This window comes from Ursus americanus, chromosome 32 (genome assembly GCF_024610735.1).
Source record: "Ursus americanus isolate L20-20 chromosome 32, mUrsAme1.1.p, whole genome shotgun sequence".
Lineage (NCBI taxonomy): Eukaryota > Metazoa > Chordata > Mammalia > Carnivora > Ursidae > Ursus > Ursus americanus.
This window is the reverse complement of record NC_142158.1, coordinates 17580389-17597409: the sequence shown is the minus strand read 5'-3', so window position 1 is coordinate 17597409 and position 17021 is coordinate 17580389. Positions and strand designations below refer to the sequence as shown.

Here is a 17021-nt window from a genome sequence, read left to right as displayed (position 1 = left end):
GATCCCAGGGATCCGGGACCACACCCTGAGCCGAAGGCAGATGCTTAATGACTGAGCCACCAAGGCACCCCATAACTTTGTTTCTTTGAAACCTGTGCTTATGTGTTGTTCTAGGCATTACATTATTCATATTAACTTTTCTAAGTCCACTTGGAATCAGTATTTAGCACTTAAAGTGCAATGCAGAAAACTTACCACCATATAAATCTCTTTATTCTTGCCCCTTTATTTTGTACTTGTATTATGTATTATTTTCACAAACACTGAAAACTCCATCAGACACTGTTATCATTTTTGCTTTCAACCGTTAAGCATATTTTAAAGAAGAAAGAGAAGAAGAAAAGTGTATTACATTTACCTAGGTATTTACTATTTCTATTGCTCTTCCTTCATTCCTGATGTTCCAAGCTTCCTTTTGGTATCACTTTCCTTCTACCTAGTGAATTTCCTTTAGCAAATCTTTTAGAACAAGTCTGCTGGCAAAAAAATCATCTTAGATTTCCTTCATTTGAGAGCATTTTTACTCCAACTCCATTCCTGATGGAATTTTTGCTGGAGATGGGATTCTGGGTTGACAGTAAAGGCTAGAAGGATGCCACAGGGGAAAAAATTCTGTGGACTCAACATCAGTTTGGTGGTACTTTGAATTTTTGTCTTCACTGATCTGCTTGCGACTATTCAGTTTTCAGAGTCCTCAAATTCCTGCTCTATGCTTTCTGTCCAGATTTTATAGCTGCACTGAGTTGAAGAGACAGGATGGAGTGTGCTCACTCCATCTTACCTAGAACCAGAATCCTCTCCTCACCCTTTACTACTCTTCCATTAGGGAGAAGAGCTAATCTGATGAGTGGAAGCTGATCTCTCCTGGTCAATGTTTACTTGCAAATGGGGTCATTACGTTAAAGGTCACACTCACACATGCTCCAGCTCCTTTGTTGTCTTTGACTTGCTTGCACCGAGCCAACGAGCCCTGGATCTTTCTGTCACCACTGGGTAACCACACAGAGGGCAGGCCCGGGGCCTTTTCCGGAGACAGTTCTGCCCATCCTTCCTCTGTTCTCTCCTGATACCTCAGAGTGTGTGAGGCCCACCTAGAGTTCTCATAGCTGTAGTGTCTCAGAGGGTCTGCTCCATGAAGCCAACTCTGCTCATAGAAGGTCTCCAAGTCTAGATGTGGGGTGAGAGTAGGAGGGCTCCACTTTGGCTCCAGGTCCAAGCATATTCTCCAATTCAACTTTGCCAGCGAAGAGGAAAATTACCCAGAGCAGGCCCAGGCGGTAGGCCCCAGAAGATGGAAAGTTACTAACAATAGCTAGATAACCAGAAGCCCCGCTAGGAGCAGGAGATAACCAGCCCTTTCTGTTTCTGTAAACAGCCTTCCTGCCACAAGCTCCCTGTACTGACCTCTGTTCCTGCCTAAAGCAAGCCCCCCCCCCCTCAGTTTAAACCCACCTACCAGCAGTCAGCAAAGCCCTTGAAACCTGACCCCCTGCACTCCCCTATAAAACCTCCGTAACCTGCTGCCCTAGGTCCAGCATTTCGAGGGTGAGCTCATCTGGGTCTGCCAGTGTAAAATAAACCCGAGTTCTCCTACTTCTCCTAGTGTTGCTTGGTTTCTCACCAGTCTGATTTTTATTTTCTGCAACACCAGAAAGTCCTGAATCTTGGAAGTTGTTTGGCCCCTGCCTGAAGCCTTGATATGTTGATACTTCTTTTTTATGTGGCCATTAGATTTCTGTGTCTAGTCTCTCCATTCATTAGATTCCCATTATTAGTCAGGACAAGAGACACAAACCTTACTGGTTTAAACAAGAGCGGTTTGTTGGTTTATATAAATAAAAATGTCAATTTCAGGTTAAGCTAGAACTCTTCATCTTCCAGGTCTGTTTTCTTCATAATGGCTTCAGTCTCAGGCCACATGGTAACCCCAAGAGCTCAAGGTCCAAAACACCCTACACCTAGGTACCAGCATAAAATAAGACATTGTCCTTCCCCATAACTCCTAGAAAACTCCCAGTCTCAAAGCTCATTGACTCTCATTGGGTGACATGCTCATGCTTGTGGCCTGAAGAAAGGTTGGCCAACCCAAACCACATGGACTGAGAGCAGGGACAAGTGTCTCCCCATGGGAAACTGGGGTGCTGAGACCAAAAAAAAGACATGCTTTGGAAAGCAGGTAACATGTGTCATGTTTTATCCAAGGAAAAGTCTTATCCAACCTATAATTAGTCCTGACATTTACTAGGCTTCAACTGCATGCCGGGTACTGCGCTAAGCACTTGACATATATCACTGCATTTCATACTGACAATAACAGTTTTTAAAACAACACAAGAAGGTAACCAACATCTTTATTCATCAGGAAAATGTACATTAAATTCACAATGAGATACCATTCCATTAGGAGAGAAGATACCATAACTTGGCTAGGAGATGGAATAATTGAAATTCAGCTACTGCTGGTGAGAATATAAAGGGGTATGATGACTTTGGAAAACAACTTGTTATCTTCTGTGAATTAACATACACTCGGAGCACCTGGCTGGCTCAGTTGGGAAAGCCTATAACTCTTGATCTCAGGGTCATGAGTTTGAGCCCCATGTAGGGTGTAGAGATGACTTAAATAAAATTTAAAAAAATTTAAACTAGGGCCACTTGGGTGGCTCAGTAGCTAACTGTCTGCCTTCGGCTCAGGTCATGGTCCTAGGGTCCTGGGATTGAGCCCTGCATCGGGCTCCCTGCTCCTTGGGGGGACTGCTTCTCCCTCTCCCTCTGTCTGTTGCTCCTCCTGCTTGTGTTCTCTATCAAATAAATAAATAAAATCTTTAAAAAAAATTTAAGCTACGCTTAACATATGAATCAGCAATTTGACTCTTAGATCCTTTCCCAAGAGGATGACAAAGATTTTGTCATTAACCTACAGAACTCCTTTCCAACTAGGCCTGACTTTTGGACTTTCCTGTTCCTCTCTGCAGGGTCCGATTTTAGTAAAATTCCCCATAAAACAGTTTAACCAGGATCCTCCATCCTGTATATCTGATCACCTTGATTTGCCTCTAGTAAGAATCCTATGAGGCTGGTTTAGCCAGAATCCAGCCAGAATGTTAGTCCTGATGCTCCCTCGTAGTAATTCCCCATCCATCCTGCTCTGTGGCTATAAATTCCCACCTATCTCTGCTGTATTTGAAGTTGAGCCCAATCTCTCTCTTCCCCATTGCAAAATTCCACAGCATTGCTCCCGATACCTCTCAAGATCGCCCCCCACCCTTGAATAAAGTCTTCCTTACTGTGCATTAACAAATGTCATTGAATAATTTTTTTTCTTTAGCAAGAGATAAATAACATATGTCCACACAAAGACTTATACAAGAATGTTCATAATAGCCAAAAACTGGAAACAAACCACATGCCATCAATCTGTGAACGTAAAAGGCTGTTGAAACATATTGCTAAATTGCTTTCCCTACCAGTTCTACAAACGTGTAACTCCTACATTCTATGGAAATGTCTACTTGCACCTTAATATTTCTAATGCTTTATATTTTGATAGCCGCTTAAACATCTCTTCCACCTCTTCCATAGCCTTGTGCACTCTCTTCTGTCTAATCAGCACTTTGTAGCTCTTATGGCTCATAACATGTTTTTCTTTCATCAAGCATGTGGACAAACGTCAAGTGTATCAGAAAACTCCTGGAGGACAAGAACAATCTCATTTTTCTTCTATCTCCAAGCCTGCAGCCCTGCGCATACTTCATTCCTTCACTCAAGGAACATCTACTAACTTCACACAAGGGACCCGTAATTGAGACGGGTGCATTAGGCATTCAAAAAGCTCCCTGAACTGAACACCACTAGTTTCAGATCTCCTACGCCAAGAGATCTCAGTTAACATTCACGCCCCACGTTTTAAATTCCTCAGATTGAGACTTTCTCCTTTCTTGGTGTGCTAATCCGGAAACAAAACTCTGAAGTTCAGCCTTGAAAATGTATTGACTGTGTAAACGCCGCTCCCTTGGCCCTGTTAATTCCCTAACATGCACCCCAGCGCCACACTTTGGGGGACTTCAGTCGGGGATAGTAAAATCTAGGGCAGCCGGGTGGTGCGGGGACTTTCCTTGGGACTCTGAAGGGCGGCAGGGTAATGAATGTCTTCGTAAGGACACCAGCGTAATGAATATGCAAATCGTGGCAGCCAGGAAGGCATCGCAGATGCGGGAGTGCCCGCAGCCTCCACCGCACTGAGCTGGTCCCAGGCTCGCGCAAGACCGGGGATCTCCTCTTTCGCGGGGCCCGGGGCCTCGCCCCGCCCCTCCTCGCCCCGCCCCGCCCCGCCCCGCCCCTCCTGGCCGCGCCTGGCCCCGCCCCGGCGCGCGCCCGGAGCCCCGCCCGCCCGGCAGGAAAGGGCGGGCCCGGCGCCACTGCCCACGCTCGCTCCAGCCGTCCGACTCGGGCCGGCGCGGCGCGCTAGCGGCATGAGCGCGCGCCCCGGCCGGTGACCGCCGTGGCGATGGACTGCGGCTTCGTCGCGGGCGGGACGCCGAAGCGCCCGCCGGACCGCCGGCGGCTTCTGCTCTTCCTGCTGTCAGCCCGCTGCGGAAGCCCGGGCGGCCGGGGCGTCCCGGCGCGCCACGGCCTGTCAGCGCTGTCCGTGGGTCTGGGGGCACTGCGGCCTCGTGCCCCGGCGGCCCGCGGCGGCGCGTCACGTGCCTCCCCGCTGCTCCTCCTCCTGCTCGTGCCCTCCCCGCGCCTGGCCGCCGTCGCCCCGCGCAGGCCCCTCGGGGACCGGGAGCACTCGCGCCCGGCGTCCTCCGTCCCGGCGGCCGGCCGCGGCGGCGCGGGGAGGTACCTGCCGGGCCTCGCCCCGGGCGTCGCCTGGGCCGCCGGCGCCCTCCACCTGTGCCGCGGCCGAGTGGCCGCCCTGACTTCGTCCAGGAGAGGTGAGGGCCGCGTACCGGGGGAGCAGGGGGCTCGCCTGGCCGGGCGGGGGGCGGGGCCAGCTTTGGCTTTAACCTTCCGGGCTGGGCGGGAGGGGGAGGCTCGGCGACCCAGAGGTCGGGTCAGGCGAGGTCGCTGGCCTCGTCTGGGGCGTGGGACGAAGGTCTGTCTGCCTCCGCCCTGGTGACCCGGAGTCCTGGGCACAAGGTGTGTGGAGCGCAGTTGGCCGGGATGCCGGGAGGGCCGTGCGCGCTGGGCAGGGAGCTGGTGCTCGCCGGGGCGTGGAGCCGCCGCGTGGGCGCCGGTGACGCGTCCCTCGTGTCGGCTTTCGGGTGCGGGCGGCTGCGGGGGGCTTGCGAGATTGAGGAGCGGAGCTCTGGGAACTGCAATTTCACTTTCGGCTCTAGTGGATTTATTAACTCTTTGAACACTAGTTGCCTGTTCTGGGCTTGGCTGGCGCTTTTCAGGGTACTGTCAGCACAATCTCGGACCTTCACTGTAGTACAGGAGATGATGTAGATAGCTATAACTACGTACATACACTTATAATTTACGTATAATCTACGTACGGAAGTGATAAATACCACAGGAAAAAAATGGAGGTGGTAAGGGTTAGGAAGTGAGGTGGGCCTCCAGCAAGGAATTAAAATGGGGTCATCAGAATAGTTTATGTTGAGAAGGTGGCGTTTGATTAAATACTTGAAGGAGGTGAGAGCAGTCACTGCCCTGCATAAAGATTAGGGAAGTCTGAAACAGGCTCAATGTACTAGATAGCAAATTGTTGATGAAAATATCATTTGAGATAATCTTTATTAGCAAAGGGCAAAAATGCCACTTTGGGTGGTCTTTCGTATCAATCAATAACCATCAGTAACCATACTGATGGCTTTTTTTTTTTTCACGTTTTTCTTAATAGAAAGGCCCAGTAAATGTTGACTGGTTCTAAAATATAAAAGTACTCGGGGCTGGGGAAGAGACTGATTGGGAGGGCAAAAAAGTGAAGGAAGGAAGTTCTGCACACACAGGGTGGGCAATGAGTTGCGAACTCTGTCAGTGTTCTGCAGGAATTATGAGTTAGAGATGACTTTGGTCTTTATTTCAGTACTTTTGTCTTTTCTTTCTTTCTTTCTTTCTTTCTTTCTTCTTTCTTTCTTTCTTTCTTTCTTTCTTTCTTTCTTTCTTTCTTTCTTTCTTTCTTTTGACAAGCTGGTGACTTGTGATTTATTTTCATCTCCTCATTCAAGACTATGGCGCAAAAGGGAAGAGTATTCTTTCTCATGAGTTTTCTGATTTTATCAGGATGGTGGTACTACTGGATTAGGCTCAAAGGATCTCTTTATTCACAGAGCAAGGATGGGTACATAAATACGGGGAAACAGGCAAGACTGGTAAGGAGCAATCATCAGCAAATGAGTTTTGTTCCTTTACTTTCAGCCTAGTGATTTGTTTGGTGCCAGGGTTCTCAGTAGAGTTACTGAGACTTAAGGATGGTATGAGTAGCAGGTTTCTACTTGGTTTCCTCCTCTGTTCAAGGCTAACTTTGGGCTTCTTTTGTGTGTGTGTTTTAATATCCTTTTGATATCCTGAAGGTCCCTCAAAGGAGAATTACGCATTGCACTTTAACATAGCTCAGTTTACTTGCTTCCTGGTTATTAGCGGGAATTCCTGGTTCTTGGGCCTCACTTTGTTGTCACAATAAAAGAGAAAAAATGAGTCAGAGGTATTGTAAATGCCACAGTATTGCTCCTCCTCAGGCTTCGTCCTTTGACAGAAGGCAAGCTGGCATTCAACTTCCATCAGCAGGGGTGGGCCTGCCAAGTGAGAAGCGGCCAGCCCTTTTCTCCACTTTTCAGATGATACTACATATTTTGTTGAAGTAAGCTTGTAGTTGAAATGAATTCCAGTTGTTTTGGAGGAGAAAAAAAAAATAAGCATCGAAATTGGAATCAGCTCTTGCTTAGAAAGTAGTCGTGATAGTTTAGTTTTGGGGTGTGTGTGTGTGTGAGAGAGAGAGAGGTTTTAAATCACACAAATGATTAATTTGTTGTTAGAAACAAATGTGGTACTAGAAAAATCCCATCTCTCTTCACCAGCCAGTTCTAGACTTAAATGTTTTCAAGCTCCCTGACCCATGGGACAGTTGAGCACAGTTTAAAGATGGGCGGGTTGGCCTCTAGAGAGCCCCTTGAGAGATTCATTCATTCATTCATTCACCACCACTGTTTCTCAAGCTAGGTCTGTTCTGTGATCAGGCAGACATTTGGGGTCTCTTCTCCTGGAGGCCAGCTTTGTCTCAGGACTGGGGATAAAGAATGAAAAAAGAGGGACCAGATTTAACTGAGCTATTTTATGTAAAAAGGGAAGATCATAGGTGAAGAGGTGAGAGGGGTTGATTTCAAATTTTCTTCCTGGACAGTCTCGTGATCAGATCATAGAGTTCTCTTACAAAATTATTTCTGGCCTGCAGTTGGCCAGGCCTTCTGCTAGGTGCTAACAATGTGAAAATGACTAAGACTGGCTGCTCTTGGGATGTTTGGACTGGCAGATGATACAGATGTGGAAACAGGATGGTAAGTGCTGTGACAGAGCTATCTGAACTGGGCTGAGAACACAGATAAGGAGCAATCAAGGCTGCCCTCTGACCTGGGTGGGACTAGCAGACCGAACCACACAGTGTGGCATAGTGCCTTGCCCGGATCATAATGTTTGCTTCGCAAGTTGTAAAATTAAATGAAGAGGGGTAAAATGATGCTTAACCTTGCCCAGTTGCCAGACTTACGGGTGGAGTACTAAGGTGGGTGAGTATAGGACATGGAATAACTTAGGTGGCTGGAAAGAAAGCTGAAAGGGTAGGTGTGGGCTAAATTAGGACAGGCTTTGTATTTGTGTGCCTTGCCAAGGACCCGATCCTGTAGGCCAGTGGTTCTCTGAATGTGAGGGCCTTTTTTTTAACCATCGAGGTCACACTTACATATAACAGTTGTTGCATTTTATATTTTGTCAGTCTGCAAACAGCGCTTGGTACAAAATGATGATTGGATTTCTTGTACTTACCTTGACACTGACTGTGACCCTCTTTCCAAGGTGGGAACCACTGTTATAAGCTTCTAGGCAAACATCAGATCTGTAGGGTTCTGTCCCTGTCACGTCTTTGCTTACATGCAGTTTCCTTTAGAGTGTTTAGAGGTGAAGGATTGACAATAGGAGCTGATTAGCTGAAGTATCTTTCTGGTCATTTAGGGGATTTACCTCAAACTTTTGAACTTTGAGTTAGTAAAACCTGTTATCTCTTTTACCACTCTCCTATAAACCGGGCATCATAGAAAAGCAAAGACAAATATGTAGCAAAATTTTCATATAGCTGTGTTTATTACATTTAAATGCAAGTTTTTTATTTTATAGTGTCCATCTCTTTTTTTTTCTGCTGCTGTCAAATGTCTTCTGTAGTATGCTTGTAATAGTAAGGAGCTATTGTGTTTAAATGCCCTTTCCGGACAGAATTACTAGTTGGCATTGCAATTGTTACATATTTTTTTTAACTATTTTTATGGTACATGAAATACAAAAGCCAGAGAACCATTACCATGCTACCCTCTTCAAATGAGCACCTTGAAACAAGTTTACAAAATGTGTTGGATCTGTGGCTAAATGCACAGAAATTCATAGGAAAGGTTAACATACACATTGTTAGAACACGTCTTTAACGATAGACTTTGTAGAGACATCACAAAGAAAACTATTGACCAATACCTCTTATGAATAAAGACAAAAATCCTCAGCAAAATTCTCAGCAAATCAAATCCAGCAATATGTAAAAAAGAAGTATACATCATGACCAAAGAGGATTCTGTCCCAGAAACAACAGGTTCATTTAACATCTGAATATCAGTTCCTGTTCCGCACCATATATAAAAAAAAAGAAACACAAACAAACCATGTGATTACCTCAAAAGACAGAGAAGAGGAATTTGACAAAATTTAGCACCCCTTCATGATAAAAAGCACTTGACAAATTAGGAATAGAAGGAAACTGCCTCACCGATAAAGGGCATCTGTGAAACACTCACAGCTAACATCATACTTAATAGTGAAGGACGACTGCTTTCCCTCCAAAGGTCAGGAGCAAGGATGTCTGCCATCACCAGCCATGCAACATAGAAATTCTAACCAGGGCAAGACAATGGAAAGGAGAAAGTAAAGCTATCACTGTTCACAGGTGACATGACCCTGTACATACAAAACTCTAAGGAATTCACTAAAAAACCGTTAGAGCTAATTAACAAGTTCAAGAAGATTGCAGGATACAAGATCAACATAAAAAATATAATGAAATACAAAAATCAGTTGCATTACTCTACACTAGAATGAACACTCTAAAAAACAATTCCCTTTATAGTAGCATCAAAAAGAATAAAGTACTTAGGGATAAATTTAACAAAAAAACTCACAAAATTTAAACGATTGACCCTTGAACAACACAGGACTTAGGAGTGCCAATTCCCACACAGTTGAAAATCTGTGTATAACTTTTGACTTCCCAAAAATTTAACTACTAATATCTTACTGTTTGCCAGAAACTTTACTATAATAGACAGTTGGTTAACACATATTTTATATATTATATGTGTTATATTCTGTATTCTTAGAATAGTGTAAGCTAGAGAAAAGAAAACATTATTAAGAAAATCATAAAGAAGTGGAAATACTGTGCTGTAAAAAATCTGTGTATAAGTGGACCCGTGTGGTCTAAACCTGTGTTCAAGGGGCGGCTGTACTGTGAAATCTACCTAACATTCTTAAAGACCTAAGTAAATGGAAAAACATCCTATGTTCATGGATTGGAAGAGTTTGTACCCCTCCCAAATTGATCTACAGATTTAAAACAATCTCTCTCAAAGTTTCAGGTGGCTTCTCTGTAGAAATTGATAAGCTGATCCTAAAATACGTATGGAAATGCAAGGGACTGAGAATGACCAATGCAATCTTGAAAAAGGACAAAACTAGAAGACTCCTTTCCTGATACAAAAATTTACTACAGAGCTACAAGTAATCAAGAAGATGTGTCACTGGTATAAGGACAGATCTAAATCAGTGGCATGGAATGGAGAACCCAGAGATAATTTACAGTCAACTGATTTTTGACAGATTCCAAGATAATTCTGAAACAGCTGGATATCCACATGCAAAAGAAGTCGAACCCTCATCTCACACCTCATAAAACTTAACACAGATGGGTCAGAAACCAAACTGTAAGAGCTGAAACTAAAACTCTCAGGAAAAAAATTGGTTTAAATCTTTGTGTCCTGGAATTAGCCAGTAGTTTCTTAGATATGACACCAAAAGCACAAGGGACAAAAATAAATAAATAAATTGGACTTCATTAAAATTAAGAACTTTGTGCTTCGAAAGGCACCATCAAGAAAGTGAAAGCCAGCCCGCAGAATGGGAGAGAGTATTTGCAAATTATATATATGATAAGGAACTTGTATTTAAAATGTATAAATAAGGGTACCTGGGTGGCTCAGTCAGTTAAGCATCGCCTTCATCTCAGGTCATGATCCTGGGGTCACGAGTCCCAGGATCAAGTCCTGCATCGGGCTCGTTGCTCAGCAGGGAGTCTGCTTTTTCCTCTGACCCTCCCGCCTCTCCTGCTTTCTCTCTCTCACACACTGTCTCTCTCAAATGAATAAAACCTTTAAAAAAAATGTATAAAGAATTCTTTTTTTAATTTTTATTTATTTATGTGAGAGGGAGAAAGCACCAGCCACGGGAGGGGCAGAGAAGCAGACTCCTCTCTGAGCAGGAAGCCTGACGCAGGGCTGGATCCCAGGACTCGGGGATCATGACCTGAGCCTAAGGCAGACAGTCAGGCGACTGAGCCACCCAGATGCCGCTAAAATGTATAAAGAATTCTTAACAACCAACTCAATAATAAAAAGATAACCCGATATTTTAAATATGTATTTATTTATTAGAGCGTGAGCAGGAAGAACAGAGGGAGAGGGAGAGAGAATCTCAGACAGACTCTGCACTGAGCTTGGAGCCCGATGTGGGGCTCAAGCTCACAGCTCTGAGATCACTACCTGAGCTGGAACCAAGAGTTGGACGCTTAACCAACTGTGCCACCCAGGCACAGATAACCCAGTTTTTTAAAATGGGCAAAGGGTCTGAATAGATGTTTCTCCAAAGTTTTACAAATGGCCAATAAGCAATGAAAAGATGCTCAGCATCACTAGGCATCAAGGAAGTACAAATCAAAACTGCAGTGAGCTAGCTCTAGGTTTATTGCAGCATTATTTACAATAGCCAAGTTATGCAAGCAGCCCAAGTGTCCATCGATAGATGAATGGATGAATATATACACACATCACAGACTATTCAGTGATAAAAAAGAATGAAATCTTGCCATTTGCAATGAAGTGCTAGAGCTAGAGGGTATTATGCTAAGCGAAATAAGTCAGAGAAGACAAATACCATTTGATTTCACTCATATGTGGGATTTAAGAAACAAATGAACAAAGGAAGAAATGAGAGACAAGCCAAGAAACACTTCATTATAGAGAACAAATAAATAAGTAAATACCATAATTGAAGAGACATCTAAAAAATAATAATAAAGTAAATTGCAATGGGATACCACTTTATACCCACTAGGATGGTTATAATAAAAAAGACAGACAATAACAAGTGTTGATAATGTAGAGAAATTGGAACCCTCAGACACTGCTGTTGGGAATGAAGAATGGTGTAGCCACTTTGGAAAATAGTCTGGCATAACCTAATAAGGTTAAACACAGAGTCACTGTATGATGCAACAATTCCTGGGTATATATCCAAGAGAATTGAAAACTCGTTCACACCAAATCTCATGCACAAATGTTCACAGCAGCATTGTTGATAGCAGTGAAGAAGTGGAAACAACTCACATGTCCTTCAACTGATCAGTAGGTAAGAAAAAATTGGCACATTCCTAAAACAATGTGATTCAGAAATAAAAATATATAAAGTGCACATGATTATAAGGTGCATGAACCTTGAAAACCTTACCTAAGTGAAAAAACCAGTCACACAATACCACATCCCTCATGATTCTATCCATACGTAATGCCCAGAGTAGGCAAATCCGTAAAGACAGAAAGTAGATAAAGGATTGCCGGGGGTTGAGGGAGTAGGGAGATTGGGGCACGATAGCTAAAGGGTATAGCGTTTCTTTTTGGGATGATGAAAATGTTCTAGAGTTGACTGTGCTGAAGGTTGCACGACTCTATAGTAAAAATCAAATTGAACACTTGAAATGGGTGAATTGTATGGTATGTGAATTTCATCTCGATAAAGCCCCAACCAGGTAGACTTTTGAGGTATGCCATACTCTTTAAATTTCTTTTGTTTACCACCAGATCCTGTTTTGAGCCTAATTTGCCCTTTGCATTCTAGAGCTGAGCCTGTCTGCCGGGAGCCTGCAGCTGGAGCACAGGAGAGATCTGGAGCATAAAAGGAGAGATTTCACCTCTTACGGAAACAGGAAGCTCTACTTTGACACCCATGCCTTAGTGTGTTTACTGGAAGAAAATGGTAATCCTTTCGTGAGTCACTCAGTGCCACGGAGAAACACTAAATTATAAGTCCTCGTGATCTTATCTAACTTCTCCTAGTTCTCTTTGACGGTTAAGTCTACAGATAATCTTTTGGTCAGGCTCCATTTTTTAAGTTCTTATTTTTTTGTTTAAGGACATTTTTGCTTCCGCCAGTAACAGTTGAAACTTTTTGCACATGTTTTCTATTTGTCCGTGAAAAGTGTATTTTTATAACATCCCTTCGGAGGTGGAGTGTTACAGATAAAGATTTAGACACAAGTTAGCAAAACTCAGGGATGGTTCCTATGACACCTGCCTGGTGCACAGAAGTGGTAGTTTTGTTACTGTGCATGTTGTGTGCTTTTAAAATTGTTATGAAATTAAAATGTTGCTGAGCAGCAATTGCTAATAATTTCAACTTGTGTTTTTTTAATAGTCCAACTAATATTTTTCCTTATTGCTGTTAATTAATGTAAAAGATGCTCTAACATATCTGACATGTATTGAACGTGCGTTCAGTACCTAGGTAACATTCTCATTGACTCTTCTCTAAACAGATGACCGATTCTAATTCTCTGTATTGTACTCTTCACGACACTATAGATATTTCTCTAGTTGTACATATTCGTATCTGCAGAGCTACCCTCTGTAGCTCTGCTTCCCTTGCCCAGGACAAGCGGGTGGAGTGACTTCTGTGCTTGCACTGGGGAAGTCGACGCCCTGGGTTCAAGCTCTGCCAGAGCCCAGCTGCGGAGCTAGGAAGTTCTCTCATCCTTCCCAGTTTCTTTTTTCTTTTTTTAAGATTTTATTTAATTATTTGAGACAGCGCACGAGCAGAGGGCAGGGGCAGAAGGAGAGGGAGAAGCAGACTCCCGCTGAGCGGGGAGCCCAAGGCATGGTCGATCCCAGAACCCCAAGATCATGGACCTGAACCAAAGGCAGATGCTTAACTGACTGAGCTTCCCAGGCGCCCCGTCCTTCCTGGTTTCTGTCTCCTCATCTCATGGGCAGGGTGGGCACAAGAAGAATTCCAAAGATTCCCTTGAGTATTAAAGGAAATGGGCTGTACTTGAATGCACTTTGGAAGAATTGTCAAGTACCGTATCAAAATTAAATCTTTAAAACAAACAAACAACAACAACAAAACCCAAAATTTTCACTGCTTTCCTTCTCAAGCTTGAAACATCAGGCCTTTTTTTCACCAAACCTTTCAGCTCAGAATTTATTTATTCATTTATTTATTCATTTTTAAGATTTTATTTATTTATTCGACAGAGATAGAGACAGGCAGCGAGAGAGGGAACACAAGCAGGGGCAGTGGGAGAGGAAGAAGCAGGCTCGCAGCAGAGGAGCCTGATGCGGGGCTCGATCCTAGAACGCCGGGATCACGCCCTGAGCCGAAGGCAGACGCTTAACTACTGAGCCACCCAGGCGCCCCTCAGCTCAGAATTTAAAAATGAAAAGTGGAATTGAGAAGGGAGGCATCAGAAAATACGTAGATAAGCAGAAGTCTTCCTACTTTTTCCTTTTTTCTGTGGACCTTGTGTTCTTGCATTCAAAGTAACCCATTGTAAAAAGCCATATTCGAGAGAACGGGGGTGTTTCACTACACACTAGGGCTTGATGAGAACAAGGGAGCATCATAAATCTTGTTAAGTGGCAGGGTAGCTACAGTGGACTCAAGATGGCCACAGATCTTTCTCCCGTTAAGAGGTGGGGTTTATTTCCCCTCCCCCACCAGAAAATCTATTTATTTTTGATAGATAAAAATTGTTCATGTTTAATGTTTAAAGTGTGATGTTTCGATAGATGTACTTCCTGCTTTTCTTGATTTCAAACCTTGACGCACGAGTCTTTGCGTATCTCAAGACCGGCGTTGTGAGGACCCCTCGGAAATGCAGGGCATGAGGTCTCTTAGATGAAGGGTGGATGTCTTAGGATGCCTTAGGGGGCCGAGAAGGACCCGTCCAGGAGCACCCCCACCTTCCATCCATGTCTTCTCCAGAGCTGCGTCTCCTGCTTCACGAAACTTCCTGCATGTCTGTAATCTTGCTAACACTGATAGTGTCCTGTTCTCTCATTCCTACAAAACATTATTTTGTATCTGGTAACCTGGTATGTTTTCAGGCCCAACTTCTGCTTTTTCTTACCCCTTTCTCCTCCCATAGGTGGTTATAAATTATAAGGCTGTGGAGTTTGTTATCAGCATAAGTTCTCCTCTGGTCTCTTCTTGTTTTCTTAACAATTGCCAAACCTAACTATGTTTAACTATGAACATTTCTTCATAAAGTTTTAAAAATTACAAGGCGCATTTTCATTTTCAAAAAATTAGGAAGGCAGAGAAGAAACAGGAAAAAGTATTTTGAATCCCAATACCCCAGAGCAAAACAACATAACATTTTGGTGGGTAACCTTTTGGATGATTTTTCTAGGTGCACGTGACCCACATGTTGAAAATCGAAGGACTTTGAATAAATGAAGGGAGCAGGTCTTTGGAGGTCTTTTTGTCTCTTTTAAATATTTGTCTTTGTTTCTTATGTTGGGGGCTGCCTGGGTGGCTCAGTCAGTTAAGACCCTTGACTTTGGCTCAGGTTTTGATCTCAGAGTCTTGAGATGGAGCTCTGGGCTCTGTGCTCAGCAGGGAGTCTGCTTGAGATTTCTCTCCCCGTCTCCCTCTGCCCATCCCCCCAGCTCGTGTGTGTGTGTGTGTGTGTGTGTGTGTGTGTGTGTGTGTGTGTATGTGTGTGTGTGTGTGTCTGTGCACGGGCATGTGCAGGCACACACATGCACTCACTCAAACTTTAAAAAAAATTATAGTCTATGCTTAATTTCATCTAAATTTTATCAGTTATAATTTTTTTAAACAAATGTGCCTTTAATTACAAGAGTCAGTGGTTTCTTCTGCAGTTCTTATGGATGGAAGTATTTAATATTAAAAAAATTACTTTCCAGGGACTTGGTTTTAAGCATTTTATTAGCATTTCCAACGTGAAATATAAATTACTATTCCAACTTTTTAAATTCAGTTAATTAGCATACAGTGTATTATTAGCTTCTCGGGCAGTACTATCTAAAGGTATTAAAAACAGTAACACTGGGCGCCTGGGTGGCACAGCGGTTAAGCGTCTGCCTTCAGCTCAGGGCGTGATCCCGGCGTTCCGGGATCGAGCCCCACATCAGGCTCCTCCGCTATGAGCCTGCTTCTTCCTCTCCCACTCCCCCTGCTTGTGTTCCCTCTCTCGCTGGCTGTCTCTATCTCTGTCGAATAAATAAATAAAATCTTTAAAAAAATAAAAAATAAAAATAAAATAAAAACAGTAACACTGCTGAGTTAGATCTTTCAAGTCAGCATCATTTGCTGAGTATCAAAGAATATATTTTTTTTCCAGCCTGGTCCCTTCTCCACAAGTGACCGAAGAGACTTGTGGAGGAAAAATGAAAGAATGAATTTTGCCTTTTAACATGAGATAAATTAGTAGCTAACTTACTAGTTATCTTTATATGGTCAGTGATCTGATGGATTTATGGTGGGTGTGAAATAATTGAGCTTTCCTACTTAAGTAAATCACTCTTCACTAATGTGTACATTTTTAAATTAAGGAAATCATGTCATTATAGAAAATTTAGGCCATGGGGAGGGAAATAAAGATTACGTAGAGTCTTTGTTAAGTTACAAAAGCGGTAAATTGCATCTGTAATTTTGATCTTGCATTCCTTTCCTTGACCCCACATTTCAGCTTCCTCTATGTCATGAGACATTCTCAGGAAACAGGATTTTTTTGCAGCTAGGTAGGATGGTAGAGGACACCAGCGCATCCCTTTATCTTCACATGAAGAAATAGGTGCGTCTTGCTTGCCCAGAGTGACGCACACATCATAGCCTGGGACTCTAGTCTTTCTGAATTCAAACATACTCTCCCCTTCTGTGAAGGGTTTTTTTCTCTTTTTTTCCCCAACAAATGGAGTCTCCGGAGTGTGATTGTCTTCATGTGTTTGCTTAGGGTTCACCACCCAGCAAGCAGAAATCACTGTCTCCGCATTGGTCAAGATCACGGACGCCAACATGGATATCGTCTACAAGGACATGGTCACCAAGATGCAGCAGGTTAGCTTTGTCGGGGCGTAGCAGCAAATTTAAAGTCTAAAGCTGGGATGTTATTTGTAATATGTATTTTTGGATAATATTCTGTTGAAAAGCATATAATACTTTTTTCTTTAAGGATTTTATTTGAGAGAGAGAACACAAGCAGGGGAGGGGCAGAGGGAGAAGCAGACTCCCCACCAGGCAGGGAGCCCGATACAGGGCATGATCCCAGGACCCTGGGATCCCGACCCAACGCAAAGGCTGACGTTTAACCGACTGAGCCACCCAGGAGCCCCAAAAAGCATATAGTACTTCAGAGTTCAGAGGCAAATGATTCCAGTGGTATTAAAAGTAATTTATTCAGGGGCGCCTGGGTGGCTCAGTCGTTAAGCATCTGCCTTCGGTTCAAGGCGTGATCCCGGTGTTCT

General features: G+C 43.6%; 1 protein-coding gene across 4 annotated transcripts in view; it reads left to right on the top strand.

Moving 5' to 3' along the window:
- The first annotated feature begins 4413 nt into the window (after positions 1–4413).
- MCUR1 (mitochondrial calcium uniporter regulator 1) overlaps positions 4414–17021 on the top strand; it is a 58716-nt gene continuing 46108 nt past the window's right edge. For 2 of the 4 annotated variants that reach the window (XM_045811532.2, XM_087858050.1), the window contains exons 1-3: positions 4415–4937; positions 12370–12507; positions 16511–16614. In XM_045811532.2, the coding sequence (XP_045667488.2) occupies positions 4508–4937; positions 12370–12507; positions 16511–16614 (672 nt within the window). In that variant the 5' untranslated portion in view covers positions 4415–4507. Of the gene's footprint in view, positions 4938–12369; positions 12508–16510; positions 16615–17021 lie in introns of all 4 variants that reach the window. The other 2 variants (XM_045811531.2, XM_045811533.2) reach the window with 2 other exon arrangements.